At 55.3% G+C, this 17,846-nt stretch overlaps 3 protein-coding genes across 3 annotated transcripts; 1 reads left to right on the top strand and 2 right to left on the bottom strand.

The window, feature by feature from the left end:
• Positions 1 to 2,392: 2,392 nt before the first annotated feature.
• PLSCR3 (phospholipid scramblase 3) lies at positions 2,393 to 10,296 on the bottom strand. Its single transcript, XM_056863524.1, has 7 exons — positions 10,271 to 10,296; positions 6,741 to 7,015; positions 6,502 to 6,544; positions 5,793 to 6,013; positions 4,307 to 4,468; positions 3,345 to 3,506; positions 2,393 to 2,471 (listed from the first exon to the last, which is right to left on the bottom strand). Exons 1-7 carry the CDS (start codon positions 10,281 to 10,283, stop codon positions 2,409 to 2,411), a joined length of 939 nt encoding a protein of 312 aa, XP_056719502.1. The 5' UTR covers positions 10,284 to 10,296; the 3' UTR covers positions 2,393 to 2,408.
• Positions 10,297 to 10,441: 145 nt separating this feature from the next.
• Positions 10,442 to 14,365, top strand: LOC130489819 (proline-rich protein HaeIII subfamily 1-like). Its single transcript, XM_056863614.1, has 4 exons — positions 10,442 to 10,475; positions 11,526 to 11,975; positions 12,235 to 12,874; positions 14,278 to 14,365. The coding sequence occupies exons 1-4, from the start codon at positions 10,442 to 10,444 to the stop codon at positions 14,363 to 14,365; spliced, it is 1,212 nt and encodes a 403-aa protein (XP_056719592.1).
• A 1,588-nt stretch (positions 14,366 to 15,953) lies between these two features.
• Positions 15,954 to 17,632, bottom strand: TMEM256 (transmembrane protein 256). Its single transcript, XM_056863539.1, has 4 exons — positions 17,531 to 17,632; positions 16,532 to 16,569; positions 16,229 to 16,309; positions 15,954 to 16,097 (listed from the first exon to the last, which is right to left on the bottom strand). Exons 1-4 carry the CDS (start codon positions 17,616 to 17,618, stop codon positions 15,954 to 15,956), a joined length of 351 nt encoding a protein of 116 aa, XP_056719517.1. The 5' UTR covers positions 17,619 to 17,632.
• Between the last annotated feature and the right edge of the window lie 214 nt (positions 17,633 to 17,846).

Raw genomic sequence — 17,846 nt, 5'->3', positions numbered from 1 at the left:
TCAGGCAGAGGTCTTTCCCATCACCTCCTCACCTAGTCCCTTTAACTGGAGATACCGGGGATTGAACTTGGGACCTTCTGCATTCTAAGCAGATGCTCGACCACTGAGCCACGGTCCCTTCCTGTTCTCTAAAGCTGCTGAAGGCCCTGCTTAACGGGCCCCGTCCCAAAATGGGTATCTGAGCAGGGTCCTCAGTTTGGGAAATCCCCCATGAGGAAGGGACTGAGAGGGTGAGCCAAGCCTCGACAAACCAAGAAGAGACGAGATACCAAATTCTAGCTATGTTTATTCTTTGGTATGCCTCAGAGGAACAGACTGCTTGTCCAAGGAGGAGCTTTCCCCTCCTGCACCCCCGGCTTCCATTTGTCTTGATCTGCCACCAGCTGGCTGAACGACATGCCTGTCTGGTCAATAAGGCCTGTTCTGGTCGGCTGAGGCAGCTCGCTCCTCTTGCGGCAGCCTGGCGCGCCCCCTCCCAAGCCAACCATCCCTCCCTCTGAGCCAGCCTGGCTTCGGCACCCGCAAGCAGATTCCGTCACGCCGGGGGTCTCCAGTCCGCCTGTCCTCCGTCACATCCTGCAACCATCCCGAGGCTGACCTTCGTCCAGAAAGTCTTAAAATCTCTCAGTTCCAACTTCTCCACTTTCAGGGAGACTCTAGAAGACCCCTCCCTCCTGCTCTAGCGCCATCCTCTAAGAAATGGCATAACACTAGGTATAAACACTTAAATATATAAAATATACAGAACATAATAATTATGCAAGCATCTGGTTGCCTTGGCAGGGGAGGGCGGCCTGCTCTACTGCAAACACCCCCCCAGACCTGACATGAAGGCCCCCCCCCCAAAGCTCCCTCAAGTATACAGAAGAGGAAGCCATGCCCAAGTTCAGTGGTTAAGGCAATGTGGCACGGAGGGCCGGCGGAAAAGCCGCAAGGCCCCGCCTTTACCGAGATCCACAAGACATGAAGATGGGATGAGCCCCTAGTTCTGAGGGTGCAGACACACACACACACACACACACACACACGAGCTTGCCTCACCAACTCTCACGCATTAACCCTGCTCAGCTTCTGCCAAGCCCAGAAAATGGAAGCAACCGAAGCAAGATGCACAAACTGCACGCTCCAGACTGCAAGAGGAGGATCACATGCTAGAATAGCACCCGGCCTAGGTTATTTAAAAACTCCCCACAAGTAAAACAAAAAACCAGCACAGAGTGGTAACAGAAACTCTCCCTGCAGGGCTAGCTTTCCTGTTGCATGGAGCTCGGCATGCAAAGGAGCATATAAAGGATGGGATGCGCCACCTGGAGCCTCAAATGGTGGGATCCGTTCTGCCTTCTCTGCTCTTGGCTATCTCACTTCCTTTTTTGGGTGAAGCCAGCTGTAGGTCGGTGGGATTCTCTCTCCTTCGGCCTTACGCCCAGTCACCCTCTAACACATTCTGCATTACCCCATAAGGTTCCAAGACATCTATATGGCGCGCTCCAAGATCTTGGCTGTGTTTCTGCTTTGTCAGCAAATAAGGCTAAGGCACAAGCCCAGCCCCACAGTGGACTTCTGTGTTTCCAAAGGCTCCCTTGCCCTTTTCCTCTTGGAAACTTACAGCCACCAGGCCCTGTTCTCTGGCTCCGTCACAACAGCTGCTTAGGGCAGAACCATGTGGTGGGGGTGGGCGAGCCAGCGGGGTTCCTCTCGCCTCTGGCCATCTGCTCAGACTCCACTTGCCCCTTGTAGCACAGGCCAGAGCAGCACGGCGCCATGAGAGACCAGGTCTTCCGGCCGGGCATTGACCACAGACTCGATGTGCAGAATACTGATTCACACAAGCACTGCATCACTGCGGCTCCAACCCCAGGGAAAGGCAGAGGCCGCCCTGGCAGCAGACAAGGCGACGAAGCAGCCGCAGGACTCCTGGGGCGAGAGAAGATGGAGCTCCTCTGTGGATCCGATCCACTGGGAAGTTCTCCTCCACAAGATCCGTGGAAGTGACAGGGATTCATGCGGGGAGTGCAAATGCTCCTCGCAACAGGGATTGTGTAGCAGAACCTCCCGGTGGTTCCGGACCCAGCATTCAGTCTTGGATGGACGGCACCACTTCCAGAACCGTTCCTTGCCCGCTCCCTTGCTTTCGCTAGAGTAGCAACGATCTAAAGGCAAGTTGCTACTGAATGGACCCCGGGCAGGTTTCCAAGTAGACCTCACACCCAGTTCTGCTCCTTTGAATCCACACACAGAAAGACCAGCAGGAGGAGAGACACACAGAGACAGAATTATCTACACAAACACACAAGATGGGGACAGTGCCCTGCCACTCTGACACACGAGCCAACACCACTCTCCCCTTTTAACAACTGGAGTGAGGCTCATCTGGGTTGGGGTGGGGGGATTCTGGATTCGGCGCACTTCTAGCTTGTGATCACGGAGCTCCGCTGCCCGACTTCCCCAGTCTTTTCAAAGAACATGAAATCCTGTGGGCGGAAAAAAGAAAAGTTGTCCTAGAAGTCACAGCCTCCAACCCTCCCCCGTCCCCCGGTGTGAGAGATGTGCGAGGAACAGGCACCTGACAGCTCGTGTGGTGACATGTTAAGAGTGTCAGCCTAGGATCTGGGATCTTCTTCTTTGCCATGGGATGGGCTGTGCTGCTACCTGGAACAATGGGGTAGGTAGGACCACCCCTTACAGGCAGGGGGCTGGAGATCTCCTAGAATTATACACATCTCCAGACTACAGAGATCAGTTCCCCTAGAGAAAATGGCTGCTTTGGAGGGTGGACTCTAGGGCATCGTACCCCACTGATGGACCTTACCTCTCTAAACCCCGCTCTACCCTCAAATCTCCAGGAAGAAGAAGAAGAGTTGGTTTTTATATGCCAACGTTCTCTATCACTTAAGGAAGAATCAAACCGGCTTACAATCACCCTCCCTTCCCCTCCCCACAACAGACACCCTGTGAGGTAGGTGGGGCTGAGAAAGCTGTGACTAGCCCAAGGTCACCCAGCTGGCTTCATGTGGAGGAGTGGGGAAACCAACCCGGTTCACCAGATTAGCCTCCACCGCTCATGTGGAGGAGGAGTAGGGAATCAAACCCAGTTCTCCAGATCAGAGACCCCACCCCTCCAAACCACCGCCCTTAACCACTACACCATGCTGGCTGGAGTTGACAACCCTACCTATAGGAACCAGAACCATTATACAGGAAGAATAAAATGACTGACCTTTTGGAAACACAAGTCAATTCTGCCCACTCAAATCTCCTTGCAAAAAGTTATGCTCTTCGAACTGAACATTAACTCAGCCCTCCCAGTCGTGGGAGCTGCTGCACACGTGGAGGGTCAGACTCACAATGAGGAAACAGGCGCCCAGCAGGACTGCCTTGATCTTCACATCCAGGTCCATGGGGAACTGGATCCCGAAGTTGTCTGTGTCGGTGAAGACCTCCTTGAGAAGACCGCTCCACTGCTTGCTGATCCGCCCCACGCCGCGCGACTCGTCCAGCGTCTTCACCTGCACACAGAAAGGACCGTGCTAACACTTACCATGCAATGGTGCAAGAAGGAAATCCTGGAGGCCACACTCCCCAATACAAGGGACGACAATCCAGCAGCCTGCAGTTACGTTGACTAATCCAGAAAAGCAAGCTGCTTGCCAGAAAATCACAAGAAGTATGGTAGGGAGATTCAAAAAGATCCCTTACTCAGAAAGATTATGTTTATGCTTGATGGAAGAGGTGGAAACTACAGAGCACATGCTTCTGAGATGTCCTTATTACAAGGAGGCCAGATTAAAATATCTCCAGCCAGCATTAATTGGGGTTCTTGATCAATCTGATGCGGCTAAATTGGAATATCTGATGTTCGACAAAAACCATTGGGTATCTAGACAAGTAGCCAAATTCTGTCTAGGGATATGCAAGACACGGGGAAACGGTATTAAAGCTGACACAGAGTTTTAAACCCATTTGACTAGCTCAAATGTTCATGCAGCTATTTTTGTTGTTGTCTTGAACGATTGCTGTTTTAATGATGTTTTAACTTTGTAATACTGGCCAAGGACCACAATAAATTATAATGAATAATCACAAGAAGTGACTTTTCCAGCTCCATCCAACACAGGAAGTCCAGACACCAAAACTGATTTTCAGAAGGCCCTCTGAAGCGTGCCATTCTCCAAAGGAGTACCAATTTTGCTTTTAGAAAAATGGACCAAGAAAAGAGTGCATCTGAGCATGTGCAGAATGCCCCCCCACACGAACAGCACCCTCTGCGCTCTCCTGATCCTTCTTTCTCCCTGTGTTCTGTGAGTACCTCGAAGTTGACGTCCCCGCCACAGCTGAAGGCGAAGCAGGGCCCCAAAACACGCAGGACCGTCTCTTTATCGGCGTTCTGGATGGAGAACTTGGGCGTGAAGGGGTGCCACGTCTGGACCACGTGCCCAATGGTGATGCCAGGAGGACTCTGCACTTCCAGCTGCGCGGAGAAGAGAAGAAAACCACCCTGCGCGTGAGAAATAGCCATCCTCCCCCCACTCGGGTGAAAGGCACCATTTCCCCTGCCCCGGGGGCCTCCTCGTTCAGAATCCACAGCAAGACCTGAAGGCGTCACACTGTCCAACAGAACCAAGGGGCACCGCGACACATCCGCAGGCGGGCATCCAACAGGAGTCATAGAATCATAGAGTTGGAAGGGACCACTAGGGTAATCTAGTCCAACCCCTTGCACAATGCAGGAAACTCCGAACCACCTCCCCCACACACACCCAGTGACCCCCTACTCCATGCCCAGAAGATGGCCAAGATGCCCTCCCTCTCATGATCTGCCTAAGGTTATAGAATCAGCACTGCTGACAGGTGGCCGTCTAGCCTCTGCTTAAAATCTCCAGGGAAGGAGAGCTCACCACCTCCCGAGGAAGCCTGTTCCACTGAGGAACTGCTCTGTTGGAAAGTTCTTCCTAATGTCTGGATGGAAACTCTTTGGATTTAATTTCAACCTGTTGGTTCTGGTCCTACCTTCTGGGGCAACAGAAAACAACTCGGCACCATCTTCTATATGACAGCCCTTCAGGTACTTGAAGATGGTTATCATATCCCCTCTCTGTCTTCTCCCCATGCCGCCTCCCTAGCATGGGGGGCAGAGTTAAGGTAACTGGACTTCCTCAGGAGGTGGCGGGCTCTCCTTCCCTGGAGGTTTTGAAGCAGAGGCTAGATGGCCATCTGTCAGCAATGCAGATTCTATGACCTTAGGCAGATCGTGAGAGGGGGGGCACCTTGGCCATCTTCTGGGCATGAAGTATGGGGGTGTGGCGGGGGGAGGTGTTTAGGAGTTTCCTGCATTGTGCAGGGGGTTGGACTAGATTACCCTGGTGGTCCCTTCCAACTCTATGATTCTATTATTCTGGACTGGTGGGGGATGGGGGGCGAGGGCAAAGGATTCATGCCACCGGGGAGGTCAAAAAGAAGGGAACCCAGGACAGGGCACGGCGTTCGGGGAGGGAGGCACTGGTAATGCAGTAAGCTGAGCAAAGGCTTCTGGCCGGGTAGGCAGGATCAAGACCCTGGGTTAAGCCCCAGTGGAGAGGAGAGGACCGGTGCCGGAGCGATTGGTTACCCCACTGCCTCCTCTCACGGGGTCAGAGTCTGTTCTGAGCCGAGCCTGCTGAAGCACCTGAGACCCGGCTCGGAGCAGGTCGAGGCCGCGACCCCCGATTCCTGCGTGTCGCCAATGGCCAGGAGCCCCTGTGGGGCATTCGTGCTGGGTTGGGGGGGCAAGCTGGAGAAGCCCCCCTAGGCCTCACCTCTTGAAGGCAGCATGGGAACCAGCAGCTGACGCACTTCAGGGGGCGCACGATGCGCAAGACCTCACGCCCCGCGGGGTCCTCCACCCTCATCGAGAAGCGGCGCAGGGAGCCACAACAGTTGCGGGTGCAGCAGTCGTTCTGCTCCTCTGCGTGGAAGATCTGCTGGCCCAGACTGTTGAGGACCTCGTACTTGTTGTTCCCCTCAAAGCCGATGAACGCTGCCAAGGAACAAAACCATCATGGCTGCCCCCCCAGTCGCTAATTTAGCTACTGCTGCTGGCCATTGTGCCAAAATCTCCTCAGAAACCTCTTTCAAGTGCAACAGCTCTCAAGGACCGCCTCACAGACTCGGCATATGGCTGCCATTTACATATGGCATATATGTACGGCATATGGCTGCCCATGACAACCCTGGGGCCTATTCCCATAGTTCCCTGCTCCCTCCCTGAGGCCGCCATCTTTAAGCATCAAGGCCAGTGCCTTGGGCTCGACCGGTACAACCGTCCAATTCAACCCTTGGGAAGGGGAAGGCAGAGAAGGGTATTTCTATTTGAATCTTGGTAAAAACCTGCTGGAATAAGGGGTCTTAAGAAGGGGAGAGGTTCCATGTGGAACTGTACTGAAGGTCTGAGCAAAAGTGCACGGAAGAGAGCCGGGTGTGTATACGCCCCCACAAACACACAAACCATTTCTCCCTCTTTCTCACCTTCCACAAGTTCCACCTTCTGGTGTATCAAAATTTGGTCAACCTGAGAAGAAACACAAAAATATCACGCATTTGGAAAAAAACAGTGTTACAAAAACACCGGAAAAATCTAACCATCAGTAGTTTGCAACCCAGATGGATCACAAAAAGGGCACGCACCCACAAACCCCTAAAACGGGCCAAGAGAGCATGGGCCAAATTGCAGGCTTGCCCTCCACCATGTGGCTTTCTCCCCTCACCTGCATGAGATACTCCAAGCCAGGAGGGATGCTGGCACTGACAGGCATGTAAGGGGCGATGGTGGCGTGGGGGTCTGGCGCTTGCTGGTGGTGCTGAGGCGTCGCGGCATGCTCCCGATATCCACGCGGGGGAGGCTGCGGGGGAACTCCATGCCCCGCCATGGGAGCCGGATAGACGCTGAAGCCTGGGCTGGGTGCCGTCGGGGCGGGATGTGGCTGCGGCACGGGGTAGGGGGGGGAAGGGGCAGGATAGCCGGGCTGAGGACCAGGGTACCCTGAATGGGCAGAGAGAGATCCGCTTTAGCCTCCCACCCTTAAAAATGTTATCGTTCGTTTCAGGAAAGAAGCAACATTTCCCAGCCCCCATATTGAGGAATTCTGAGGGTTGTAGCTTCCAAGAAGCACGAGTACGGAATGAGAAATACAAGGTGGTATTAAGAATTTGGGCCCCCACATTCCATGCAAATATATACAGGAATACATGTAGACGGCTGGTGTGTCCTCTAAAGCAGGACTCCTTAACCTTTTTCCACTCGCAACCCCTTTGGCTGTTATCTCTGATTGGAGCTTGCTAGCACAGATGCAGTCTACCTGGGACTACCCAGATGCTGGGGACAGCCAACAGGGAAGGGCCAGAAAGGGGTTTCTGAGCTTGACGGGCCTTTGGTGCCATCCGGCAAAACTCCTCCTACGTGCTCTGCGTGGTGGGCAGAATGAGAGAAGAGGGGCGTGAAGGGAGACAAATGCTGAGCTTGGCAAGTTCTGAGCCTTGGCAACCTCCCCTGAACTGTGCTGTGTTGGCTGTAGATGCAAAGGTGCACTCCAAACACGCTCAGAGGCACCCTTCTTTTAGCCATTACTTCATTAGCTCAACTAAACTCTGCGGGGGGGGGGGAGCACAAGGGTGAGAGAGGCCAGAAAGGGAATTAATGTTAAAGAGGGATAAAGGGGACAATTTGGAAGAGGTGGGAGGGGGCAGGCTACTCAAAAACAGGCAGGGAAACCAACTGAGAAAGAAGAATGAATGGGAGGTCAATTTGTTATCTGTTTATTTCCCAGTGCTGACAGGCAACTGTTGACTCTTGAGGTAGCCTACAGCAAAACCACGGAAACAGAATATAACGCAACAGGTAAAAATATGGTTTGCCCTGACCTGGATGGCCCCGGCTAGTCTGATCTCTAAAGATCTCGGAAGCTAAGCAGGGTCAGGCCTGGTTAGTACTTGGATGGGAGACCACCAAGGAAGCCCCGGGTCAGGAAGCAGAGGCCAGGCAATGGCCAACCTCCTGTGCTGGTCTCTTGCCTTGAAACCCCCGCCCCCAGGGGTTGCCATGTCAGCTGTGACTTGACAGCACTTCCCACCACCAGGAAAATGGCTTAAAGCCTCCGTATTAAAAGAACCAGCAACAAAGAACTCACAGCGACTTCAGATAAAAGGAGAATGGAGACCTTCAGCAGCAGGGAGGGAGAAACCTTGCAGGAAATATTGGGGGGGGGGGGAGCATCCAGCAAGCACATGCCCAGACTGTCAAATCACTGTGGGGGGGACGCCCCAGGTGAGGAATGGGACAGGCAGAGGAGACCACAGCCAAAATGGCAGCGGGGGCAAGGGGTGCTCACATCCCTCACATCCTGTCTGAAAATCTGCTCAATGGGGGGGGGGGGAGGCAGGCACTCAGGCTCCCCCCCCCTCCTGTGCCTGGGCCCCAGCAGGCTGGCCTGCATTCCAATCCTGCCCGTCACCGCAGGTTTTGCCCTACCCTGCCCTGCCTGAGGGGAGCTTAAGGGATGGAGAGGCTAGACCTCGTGGCTTGCCCATTATTGCAAGGCTGGGCAGGGCTCCCCTGGCGGCACCGGCTTCCTCCCCCTGCCCCTCGATTCTGTACACTGCCCTTTGTTTTCCCTGAGTGAGGCAGACCTCTGGGCAGGGCGGTGAAGGAACAGAGGTGCCAAGAAAGGCAGGAAGCCGTGCGGAAGCGCCCTGGGAGGGGGCCTCTCCCCTCTGCTCTGCACAGCACCTGACGCAGGAAGCGGCAGACACACCGGGGCACCGCAGATGCGTACACACACCAGAGAGGGGGGCAGTGGGGTAGTGGTTAAGAGTGCTGGACCAGGATCTGGGAGACCCAGGTTCAAATCTCCTCTCTGCCACGGAAGCTCATTGGGTGGCCTTGGGTCAGGCACACTCTCTCAGCCTCACCTACCTCGCAGGGTTGTTGTGAGGGTAAAATGGAGGAGAGAAGAATGATGTAAGCCGCGTTGGGGACAAAGGAGGGATATCAGTAAAGTAAACAAATAAATTCAGATGGCAACCTCTCTGGGGAGCTCCCAAACAAGGCACAAAGGCAAATGGCCATACCTCTGTGTTTGTTACCAGGTATACTGTGTTTATACAAGGAAGTCCCATTTAGCTTTCCCGGCTGAGAGCCAGGGACAGATCTATCCTCTGACAATTTAAAAATTTAATGACATACATCTTATGGCTATGAATGCCTAAGGTGATTACACATTGCATGGAGTTATTTTATTCCACTACCAAACAACAAATTTTATTGGGTGAGAAGCAGAGAAACTTTCTAACATCCTAATTTTGTAAGTGTCTAACTTCCTAACTTTTTAAGTCTCAGCCAACTTATGGTGACCCTGTAGTGTAGGGTTTTGAAGGCAAGAGAAGTTCAGAGGTGGGTTTTCCATTGCCTGCCTCTGCCTAGCCACCCTGGACTTCCTTCGTGGTCTCCCATCCAAATATTGACCAGGGCTGACCCTGCTTAACTTGTGAAATTTGATGAGATCGGGCTAGCCTGGGCCATCTAGGTCAAGGCAAGACTTGCTTGTACATGATGGAAATGACAGGTAAGACCCCAAGAGTTTGTTTTAAAGCATATTTGGTTTGGGATGACATTAAGTGTTAGGAAACCTTGTCTGTTCCGACCAAATCTGGATAGCCGGTGGATGCAGTCGGGATCTGAAGACTGTTAACATCAACAGCTTCGCAAAGAGCGACAGAGAAAGAACCAAGCAGGTCTGTTGCATTCTAGATAAGACATCAGCCTTGGCTCTCAGGTAGGATTTTGACACAGCTCAAGGGGCCTCAACCAAATGGACAGCTGAAGAAGGAAGCAGCTTCTTAGGAAGAAGAAGAAGAGTTGGTTTTTATATGCTGACTTTATCCACCACTTAAGGAAGAATCAAACCGGCTAACAATCACCTTCCCTTCCCCGTCCCACAACAGACACCCTGTGAGGTAGGTGGGGCTGAGAGAGCTGTGAGTAGCCCAAGTTCACCCAGCTGGTTTCACGTGTAAGAGTGGGGAAACCAACCGTTCACCAGATTAGCATCCGCTGCTCATGTGGAGGAGGAGTGGGGAATCAAACCCGGTTCTCCAGATTAGAGTCTGCCGCTCCAAACCACCACTCTTAACCACTACACCACGCTGGCTCTCAGGAGAAATATGCCGGGTCTCTTTCCTTCCCCATCTGCAAACACAGCCACATAGTTCCGAAGCAACAGCTGGAGGAGAGACTCAGTACCTGGAGCTGCCATGTTGGAAGACCCCCGGTCTTAGCGAAAGACCCCCGGTCCCTGCAGCCTTCGGGTCAGCACCGACCGCCTCTTTCCATCCGTGGGCCCCAGCCGCCAAACAGGGTTTATGTTGGGTCCTGTCCCAGCTGTACCTGATCAGCCTCCTGATAAGTCGAACAATGACAACAACCATTACCCAGTGGAATGACTGCTGTGAGCAAAGCTGGCATAAACTGGAGGGGCCAAGAGGACAGACTTGGGTGGGGTCTCAGCCGCTGCCTTTGAAGCAACCAAAGGAGACGGGGGGGGGGAATAATCTATTTCAGCATCCCAACAGGGTGGTTAAGAGGAGTTCAGAAGGCTTCTAGTGGTCCAGCATTAAGGGAACTTGTGCGCGCGCACTGCAGACTCCTCAGGTGCACAAAAAGATGTCTTTGCACAGAATTGTAAAGTACCCTGAAGTATATGAGCCCGATTCACCAAGAAGATCTCTGTCTGGAGCTGCACTGGACCAACTCCCAGTTTTATTGTGGCCACTTACTGTTGCTTTTGGGGCACACCAACCAGCCCCCCAGCCCCAATCCTATTAATTCTTCCCAATGCCAATTAAACCAGTCTGTGGAAGACTGGAGACCAGACGTGTTGACACAGGAAAACCCACACACGGAACCCCTCAAATCAAAACCAGATGCCTGCAAAATTGCCATCCCCTTTCTAGCAGGGCTCTGTGACTTTAAGAGGGCAGGCAGACAGAAATCCCACAGGGGAAGCTTTGCCCCAGGCAGCGCTGGGAACTGCTTGGTCCCTGTAATTTTGCACCGCTCTCGAAGGCCCGAGAGCCCCCCCGGGGGGAGGGAGCACAGATTGAAACTGGCCACGTCTGCAGCTGTGCAGAGCCTCAAGCTTGTGCCTTGGAGGCTTGGAGCAGGCTGAGCACCCACTGCATACCCACACTTTGCTGACAGAGGCCACTGATGCACGGGAGGTTTTGCCTGGGATTTGCTGCTCTCCGGATGCCCATTTTGCCAATTCTCATCACTCAACAGCAAGCCCCCCCCCCCCCATGCAGGGCTGAGAATCCGGATGGGGGAAATGGGCATCTAGAGAGCAGCAAATCCCAGGCAAAACCTCCCGTGCCTAAGCGGCCTCTGGCCAGAAAAAGGCAGACAGCAAAGTCAGCCCACAAGCGTCACAGCCCCCCAGACCCTCAGGGTCGCAGGAGCCCCTGCCCGCCTCTCCCCCCCCCCCACTCCCAATGTGAAGCGGACCCTGCAGGTCGGGCGAAACCGAACCTCGAGCGGCCGGTCCGAAATCCGGAGACCCCCAGCGGAGAAGCTGCCAGGAGGCCCCCAACCGCCCGGGCCCCGCTGCAATCCGCGCTCGCCGGGGCCGGCAGCCCCCCCGGCCAGGCGCGCGCCCCAAGCACAGCCCCGCCGAAAGGCCCTCCCCGCTGCCCGGCGATGGCCCCCTCTCCCCCGGCCCCATCAGGGCCCGTGATCCCTCGGCCACCAGATCCCCCTGGACCCACCCCGACGTGGGATGGGGGGAGTGCCCACGTGGGCAGCAAAACAGAGGCCAGCGGCCCCGGGAGGGGACCCGCCAAGCATCCTCCGCCCACCGCACCAATCTCGGGCCTCCGTCCGCAGCCGGACTTGGCTCCCTTCCCACGAAACCCGGGCGTCCGGCCAGCTCCCCACCCCCATGCTCTAACCGGTGGGCATCACTCTCTGCGCAGGGAAGCTCTGGGGTCCAGGCTCACAGCCCACCGCCTTCTGCTTTCTTGGGCCTTTGGCTGCCATCCTCCCCACTTTCTTGGGGGGGGGGCTGGCCTTTGTCTGGAAAAGGGGAGGCGGCGGCTGCTCTCGGGGGCCCGCCCCAGAGAAGCGGCGATCGGCCGCCTTCTTGCCCTGCCAAGGAACGGAGGGCCGGGCTGCCCCCCGCAGCTCGCCCACCTCCCCCCCACCCCCCGCAGAGATGAGAAGCCAGCAGCCCGAGCCGCCCCAGCCCCACCTCTCAGATGTCCTCCTGCCGCATGACGGCAACGCGGACCGGGATCCCCCCCCCCCGGCCTGGAAGCCCCTCGGGGCGGAGTCTCAACCAGAGGCCGAAGGCAGCGCGGAGAGCAAACAGGCCCCTTCGAGGGCGCGAACACAACACCCCCGCGAGGTCGGGCCGGCGAGGGGAGGACGGGCGCTGGGAGGGCGCTGCAGGGAAGAGGCGCCGCCCGCCCCCTCCCTCCCCGGTTGGCAGGAGGGGGAGATCTCCCAGCCGGCCCCGCCCTCTGGGAAAACCGTGGGCCTTTGTCTGCCGAGCGAGACGGCGGAGAGGCAGAAGCCCCCTCCCCACGGCGGCCGCAGCCGGCCTCCCGCCCTTCATCCCGGCCGCCGCGCGCTTACCTTCGCTCCCCGCAGCTGGTGGAGCGGCGGCGGCGGCGGCAGGAGAGGCGGGAGAAGCCCGCAGCCGAGCGGGGCCGGCCAGCCCCTTCCCTCCGCCCCTCTGGGCAGGGCAGGGCAGGAGGCGCCGGGCGGACCCCGCGGCGCCGGGCGAGGAAGAGGAGGCGCCGCCGCGACCCGCCCGCGCCTGGCCTGGCCGCTGCGGCAGCCGCCGCGCACGTGCCAACCCGCCGGGGGGGGCGGGAGCCGGCGCTGGGGGGGGGATCTCTGGAGATGTGGACGGGGGAGGGGGATGCCACGGAGCCCTTTTCTCCAGGGGAGCTGAACTCTGTAGTCTGGAGATCAGGAGTAATGCTGGGAGATCCCCAGGCCCCACCTGCAGGTTAAGGGGGGAAAGGGGGGCCCGTGCTGAAATGCAAGTTAGCTACTAAGTAGGCACAAATATGTAATACTATAACAAATTCAATAATGATGGTCATGTACGCTTCAGATAGAACTAGAACCTCGTTTCTCAGGCATAATGAGTAAGTTCGATACCGTCTTGAAGACCAAGAATTTATAGAGCTTACTCATTCTGCTTGAGAAACGAGTTTCCAATTATATATGAAGCGTACCCGTATTATTATTGTATTTGTTATAGTATTACACGCTACTGTCCATATTTGTGTCTAGTTAGTCATTAGTGCGGTGTTTAGTCCACCTGGAGGTTGGCAACCATAAAAGGACAAAGAGCCCCCCCCCTTCCCCACAAACCGGCACTTCTGCATCCTTGGGGGCCTCTCCTAGGAGGCTGGAAAATATTGCTTTGCAAATATAATGGGGGGTAGCTCAGAAGGAGAAAGTAAGGAGAAGGGTGCGGCTTACTTGGAGGAAATGGGCAAGGGGGAATTGGGCCCCCGAGAGCTCCTCGAAGCCTTATATGGCTCGGGGAGGGGCTTTCCCCCCTCACAAGCCCTCCCCTTGCCTCCCCTGTCACTTTGCTTAACTGCCTCACCCTCTGCTGCCCTGGGCTGGCCTCCAGTGACCCGCTCCTGTCCTGCCAGCAGGGTTTATTTTTAGGCTCCTCGGCAAGGGCCTGAGCAGGAGATATTCCTGGGGCGGAAGTCCCTTTACTTGGAGAGTTAGATTGGGCCGCAGCCTCCCTGCATGCAGTCCAGGAGTGGCGGTGGTGGTGGTGGAGAGCTTAGAAATTCAGGCTCAACCCAGAAGTCAGTGCTGTTGCTGGGCCCGGAGGGGCTTTGGCTTCTGCCCCCTGGGTTGCATGGCACATGAAGCTGCCTTTTACATGGTGCATCAAGGTCAGGCGTGTCCACTCAGACTGGCAGCGGCTCTCCAGGAACCCAGGCAGAGAGGGCTTGCCCATCACGTGGTCTTTTTAACTGCATATGCTGCCAGGGATTGAACCTGGGACCTTCTGCATGCCAAGCAGATGTTCTGACAGCTTCTTTAAAAAATGAAGCTGCCTTCTACTGAATCAGTAAGTATTGTCTATTCAGACTGGCAGCAGCGGGGGATTGAACCTGGGACCTCCTGCATGCCAAAACAGATGCTCTGTGGCTTCCTAGTCACTGCTGTGACTTCCAGGTTAGACTACTGTAAGACGCCTCATTTTGGACCAGCAGAAGTTTCCGGAAGGTTTTCAAAGTTATACTGGGGTGTGATCCAGGGAAGAAGCAGCGTGGCCAGATCACGCAAGAAATGAAGCGGTGAGCTGAAAATCCAAAAGGCCAGGGTAAGAAGCGGAAGGAGGGAAAGAGCGGTCACTCGAAAGGTCTGCAGAGGATCAGCTCAGACTTGTTGGGATCACTGCAGCCCAAAACAAGTGAAGGTTGCTGAGCGATCCTGAGACCAACAAAAGGGGCTTTTCCAGGCACATCCGGAGGAAGGGAAGGGCTGGCCCACTGGTGTGAACAGGTGGAGAATGGAAGGCTGAATGTCTTTCATTCTGTTGCCAATCTAAAGGTCACCGTGATCATGCAGAAGAGCTTTAACAGGGGACTCTCTGGTACAAAACCAATGAATGAGAATTCAGCGAGATTGTTGACTTCGCCCAGGCCTAGGGCTTCTCACCCATTAAAAGGCAATAACCAGTGGAACGACATTTGTAGGACTCAGTTCTCACCAGCTAACACTAATGGTCTCTGTACTTTTCCTAATTAAATTTGCATTCTGCATATTTATATCTCACCCTGTGTATCCTGCCTTTCACGGCCTCTTGGCCTGCCCATTTATTCCCCCCCCCCATGTCTGTCTGTCTAGTGAGGATCTACCATTCTGCATCTGATGACGGGTGTGCTAATCCACAAGAGTATGTACTGAAACGGGGGACCCCAACCTTTTTGACACTGCAATTAAATTTAGAATTCTGACTTGGGGTGGTGGGTGCAATTAAAAAAATGGCTGCCACATGAAGTGAAGCCAGTCACAAAATGGCTGCTGCAGGAGGCGGAGCCAACCACAAAACATCAGGGAGCAAGGATATATATGTGACTAATAGTACCTCTTCCTACGTTTCAGGCAGGAGCTCTGTTTTACAGGATACCTTTTAATCTTCAAAGCCAATCAGATGCCTTGCTGGACATCAGCCCCACCCACTTCATAAAAGCATCTGGCAGGCACCAGGAAAGATGTCACCAGGAAAGATGGACACCATGTTGGGGACCCCTGTGTTGGAATACAAATGTGGGAGTCATTAAGGTGCCACCAAACGCCCACCTGCTAGGACCCGGCTTCCTTTACCCTCACGCATTTCCCTCTTGGCCTTGATGAGCCCAGATCACTCAGTGGGTCTCCTGCCCCAGGCTGGGGAAGGGGTGCCTCCCCACAAATCCTAGCTTCTTGCTGGAAAGCCCGCCCTTTGAGAATGAAGGGGGCAGGCAAGCGGCGGTCTTCCTTGTGAGTAATCTGTTGGCAGAAAGAAATCAGATCACATTTGTTTATTAAATCACTTTCAAGCACTGGCCAAGTCAGCGGCTGTCCTCTGATTCAGGTCAATGCAGACGGGTCAACATGATTATTTCCTGGCCATAAATTCATTGCAGTGTTAATAAAACTAGTTTTTGATTATTAAAAAAAATCAGTTCAAAGTCCAAAGAGATGAGGACTCCAAATGCAAGGAATAAAAAAAACTGGGCTGGCAGTTTCAATGGAGCCGGGCCACCTCTTCCCCTCCTTCGACAGCAGGCAAAATGATTCTCCCTGTTACAGTATTGGCCTCCGTTTGGTACCCAACAGATATCAGGTGTCTTCCTTTTGCCTATGGACACCCCACACCTACCCCTTCACCGGGGGGGGGGCATCAGGGAGCCATAGCGATCCAGCCAAGGATGAGAAGGCTTCCGCCGTAGGGGGCCATTCTGGTAAAAGTGGAGTCTCCGGACAGAGCATGGTAATAGATGGCCCCACAAAACAGCCCCATACCCGTGGAGAGGACGGTTCCAGCCTGAGAGAAACAAAAGAAATCACTTTAAACTGACTACTCCTTAACCCAGGAGGCAGGGGGTGCATGGGAAGCTGGTCTCCTGCCGAGCGCCCCTGAGGCCCTTTTCACCCCTCCAGGCCCTGCATACTCACCACCATGGGGTACCGGCAGTGGGGGACGGCCAGCAGCGCCAGGCTATGCAGGAAGTGGTACTTGTTGGCCGTTTCATAGAGCTGCAGAACAGCAGGGAGAAAAGCGTTCATTCAGGGTTTGCACTGCAGGGGGTGGGACTCACAGTCTCTTTCCTCTCCTTCTAACAAGCCCCCCCCCCCCCGCAGTGATTCTTGCCTCCTCAAGTAGTGAGACCCCCGCCCTGCTTCCCCATTCCCTCCCACACAAGGGCTTCCCCAGATGGCAAAGGCTGGGCTGAAGAGGTGGGTGGGTAGGTGGGTTACCTCTTTCAAGTAGTCGTCTCGGTCACTGCGGCGGAAGCCTTTGGAGTGGGCAGAGGGGAGAAGAAGAGACAAAACCAACGCAGTGAGTTATTGACAAACTAGAGGGCCCCCTTTCCCCCTCTGGCCCCAAAGCAGGACAAGAACACCTGGGGGTGGGTCTGAGATTGCATCAAGGGGGGCAGATCAGCCTGGCAGGGCCCAGCAGGAGGAAGCTCTGCAGGAGCCTCCTCCTTTCCAGTAGGCTTTGTGCAGGAGAGCTTCCCACGAGGCTGGGGCCCACGTTAATCGTTGGACAGCAGAGGGCGTTTGGGGGCTCTCTTCACCTCAGGCCCAAAGTCCAAGGCTCTGCCCCTCCCTCTGGCACCTAGAAAGGGGGGGGGCTTTTCCTCTCCTCTCCATACCCTGGATCTCCAGAACACCCACCCCTCTTGTGCAGCAACTGTTCCCCTCCCCCAGCCCCTCATGGTCTCACACGCATCTTTCCAAGAGCCGCCCTCGCCTGGCTGCCTCTAGGCCTGCTACAGTTCTCAACTCCAGTTTGGGAAATTCCAGGATTTGGGGCTGGAGCTTGGGGAGGGTCCTCAGTGGAATGTAATAAGAACACAAGCCCTGCTGCATCAGACCCAGGCCCACCAAGTCTGGCAGTCTAGTCACACAGTGGCCAACCAGGTGCCTCTAAGGACAATGCAGCAGCAGCAGCATTGTCCTGCCTGGGTTCCAAAGCACCTAATATAACAGGCCTGCTCCTCTGATCGTGGAGAGAATAGGGATGCATCATCACGACTAGTAGCCATTTGGACTAGTAGCCACGAATACCCCTCTCCTCTTCAAGCCTTCCAAGTTGGCAGCCAGCACCAGATCCTGGGGCAGGGAGTTCCACAGTTTAGCTGTGCCCTCCAAAGCAGCCATTTTTCTCCAGGGGAACTGATCCCTGTTGCAATCCCGGGAGATCTCAGCGCCCAGCTGGAGGGGGGGGCACCCTACCAGCCCCGCCCTCACCATGAGCCCCGTAGGCGGCCGCCCCCACCGCTGCAGCCCCGCTGAGCGCCCCGAGCCGGCGGAAGAGCTGCCCCGCAGCCTGAGCCATCCTGCGCCTGCCTCGAAGCCCGCAGCCGCTTCCGACTTTCCGCGCGCCCTAGCCAATCAGCGCTCCCGCCGCCTCGTTTAATATGCAACACCGCCCTCTTTGTGGCCAGCAAGGTGCGTGTTAGCCAATCAGCGCTCCCGGAGCCTTCTTTAATATGTAGTCCCCACCCTCTTTTGTGGCTACGGCGCGCATCTTAGCCAATCACCGCTCACCTCCACTTCCCCTAGC

Source organism: Euleptes europaea, chromosome 18 (genome assembly GCF_029931775.1).
Source record: "Euleptes europaea isolate rEulEur1 chromosome 18, rEulEur1.hap1, whole genome shotgun sequence".
NCBI classification, from domain to species: Eukaryota; Metazoa; Chordata; class Lepidosauria; order Squamata; family Sphaerodactylidae; genus Euleptes; species Euleptes europaea.
This window is presented reverse-complemented; position numbering and strand designations above follow the sequence as displayed.

Coding starts and splice junctions, on each gene's coding strand:
- LOC130489819 (XM_056863614.1), top strand. CDS start 10,442: ATGACAACAACCATTACCCAGTGGAATGACTGCT. Junction 10,476..11,525: donor TACCCAGTGGAATGACTGCT/GTGAGCAAAGCT, acceptor CCCAATGTGAAG/CGGACCCTGCAGGTCGGGCG. Junction 11,976..12,234: donor CCACCCCCATGCTCTAACCG/GTGGGCATCACT, acceptor CACCCCCCGCAG/AGATGAGAAGCCAGCAGCCC.
- TMEM256 (XM_056863539.1), bottom strand. CDS start 17,618: ATGGCTCAGGCTGCGGGGCAGCTCTTCCGCCGGCTCGGGGCGCTCAGC. Junction 16,310..16,531: donor GAGACGACTACTTGAAAGAG/GTAACCCACCTA, acceptor GCTGTTCTGCAG/CTCTATGAAACGGCCAACAA. Junction 16,098..16,228: donor ACTGCCGGTACCCCATGGTG/GTGAGTATGCAG, acceptor TGTTTCTCTCAG/GCTGGAACCGTCCTCTCCAC.
- PLSCR3 (XM_056863524.1), bottom strand. Junction 6,014..6,501: donor GAAGGTGGAACTTGTGGAAG/GTGAGAAAGAGG, acceptor GTTCCTTGGCAG/CGTTCATCGGCTTTGAGGGG. Junction 2,472..3,344: donor TGGGCGCCTGTTTCCTCATT/GTGAGTCTGACC, acceptor TTCCGCCCACAG/GATTTCATGTTCTTTGAAAA.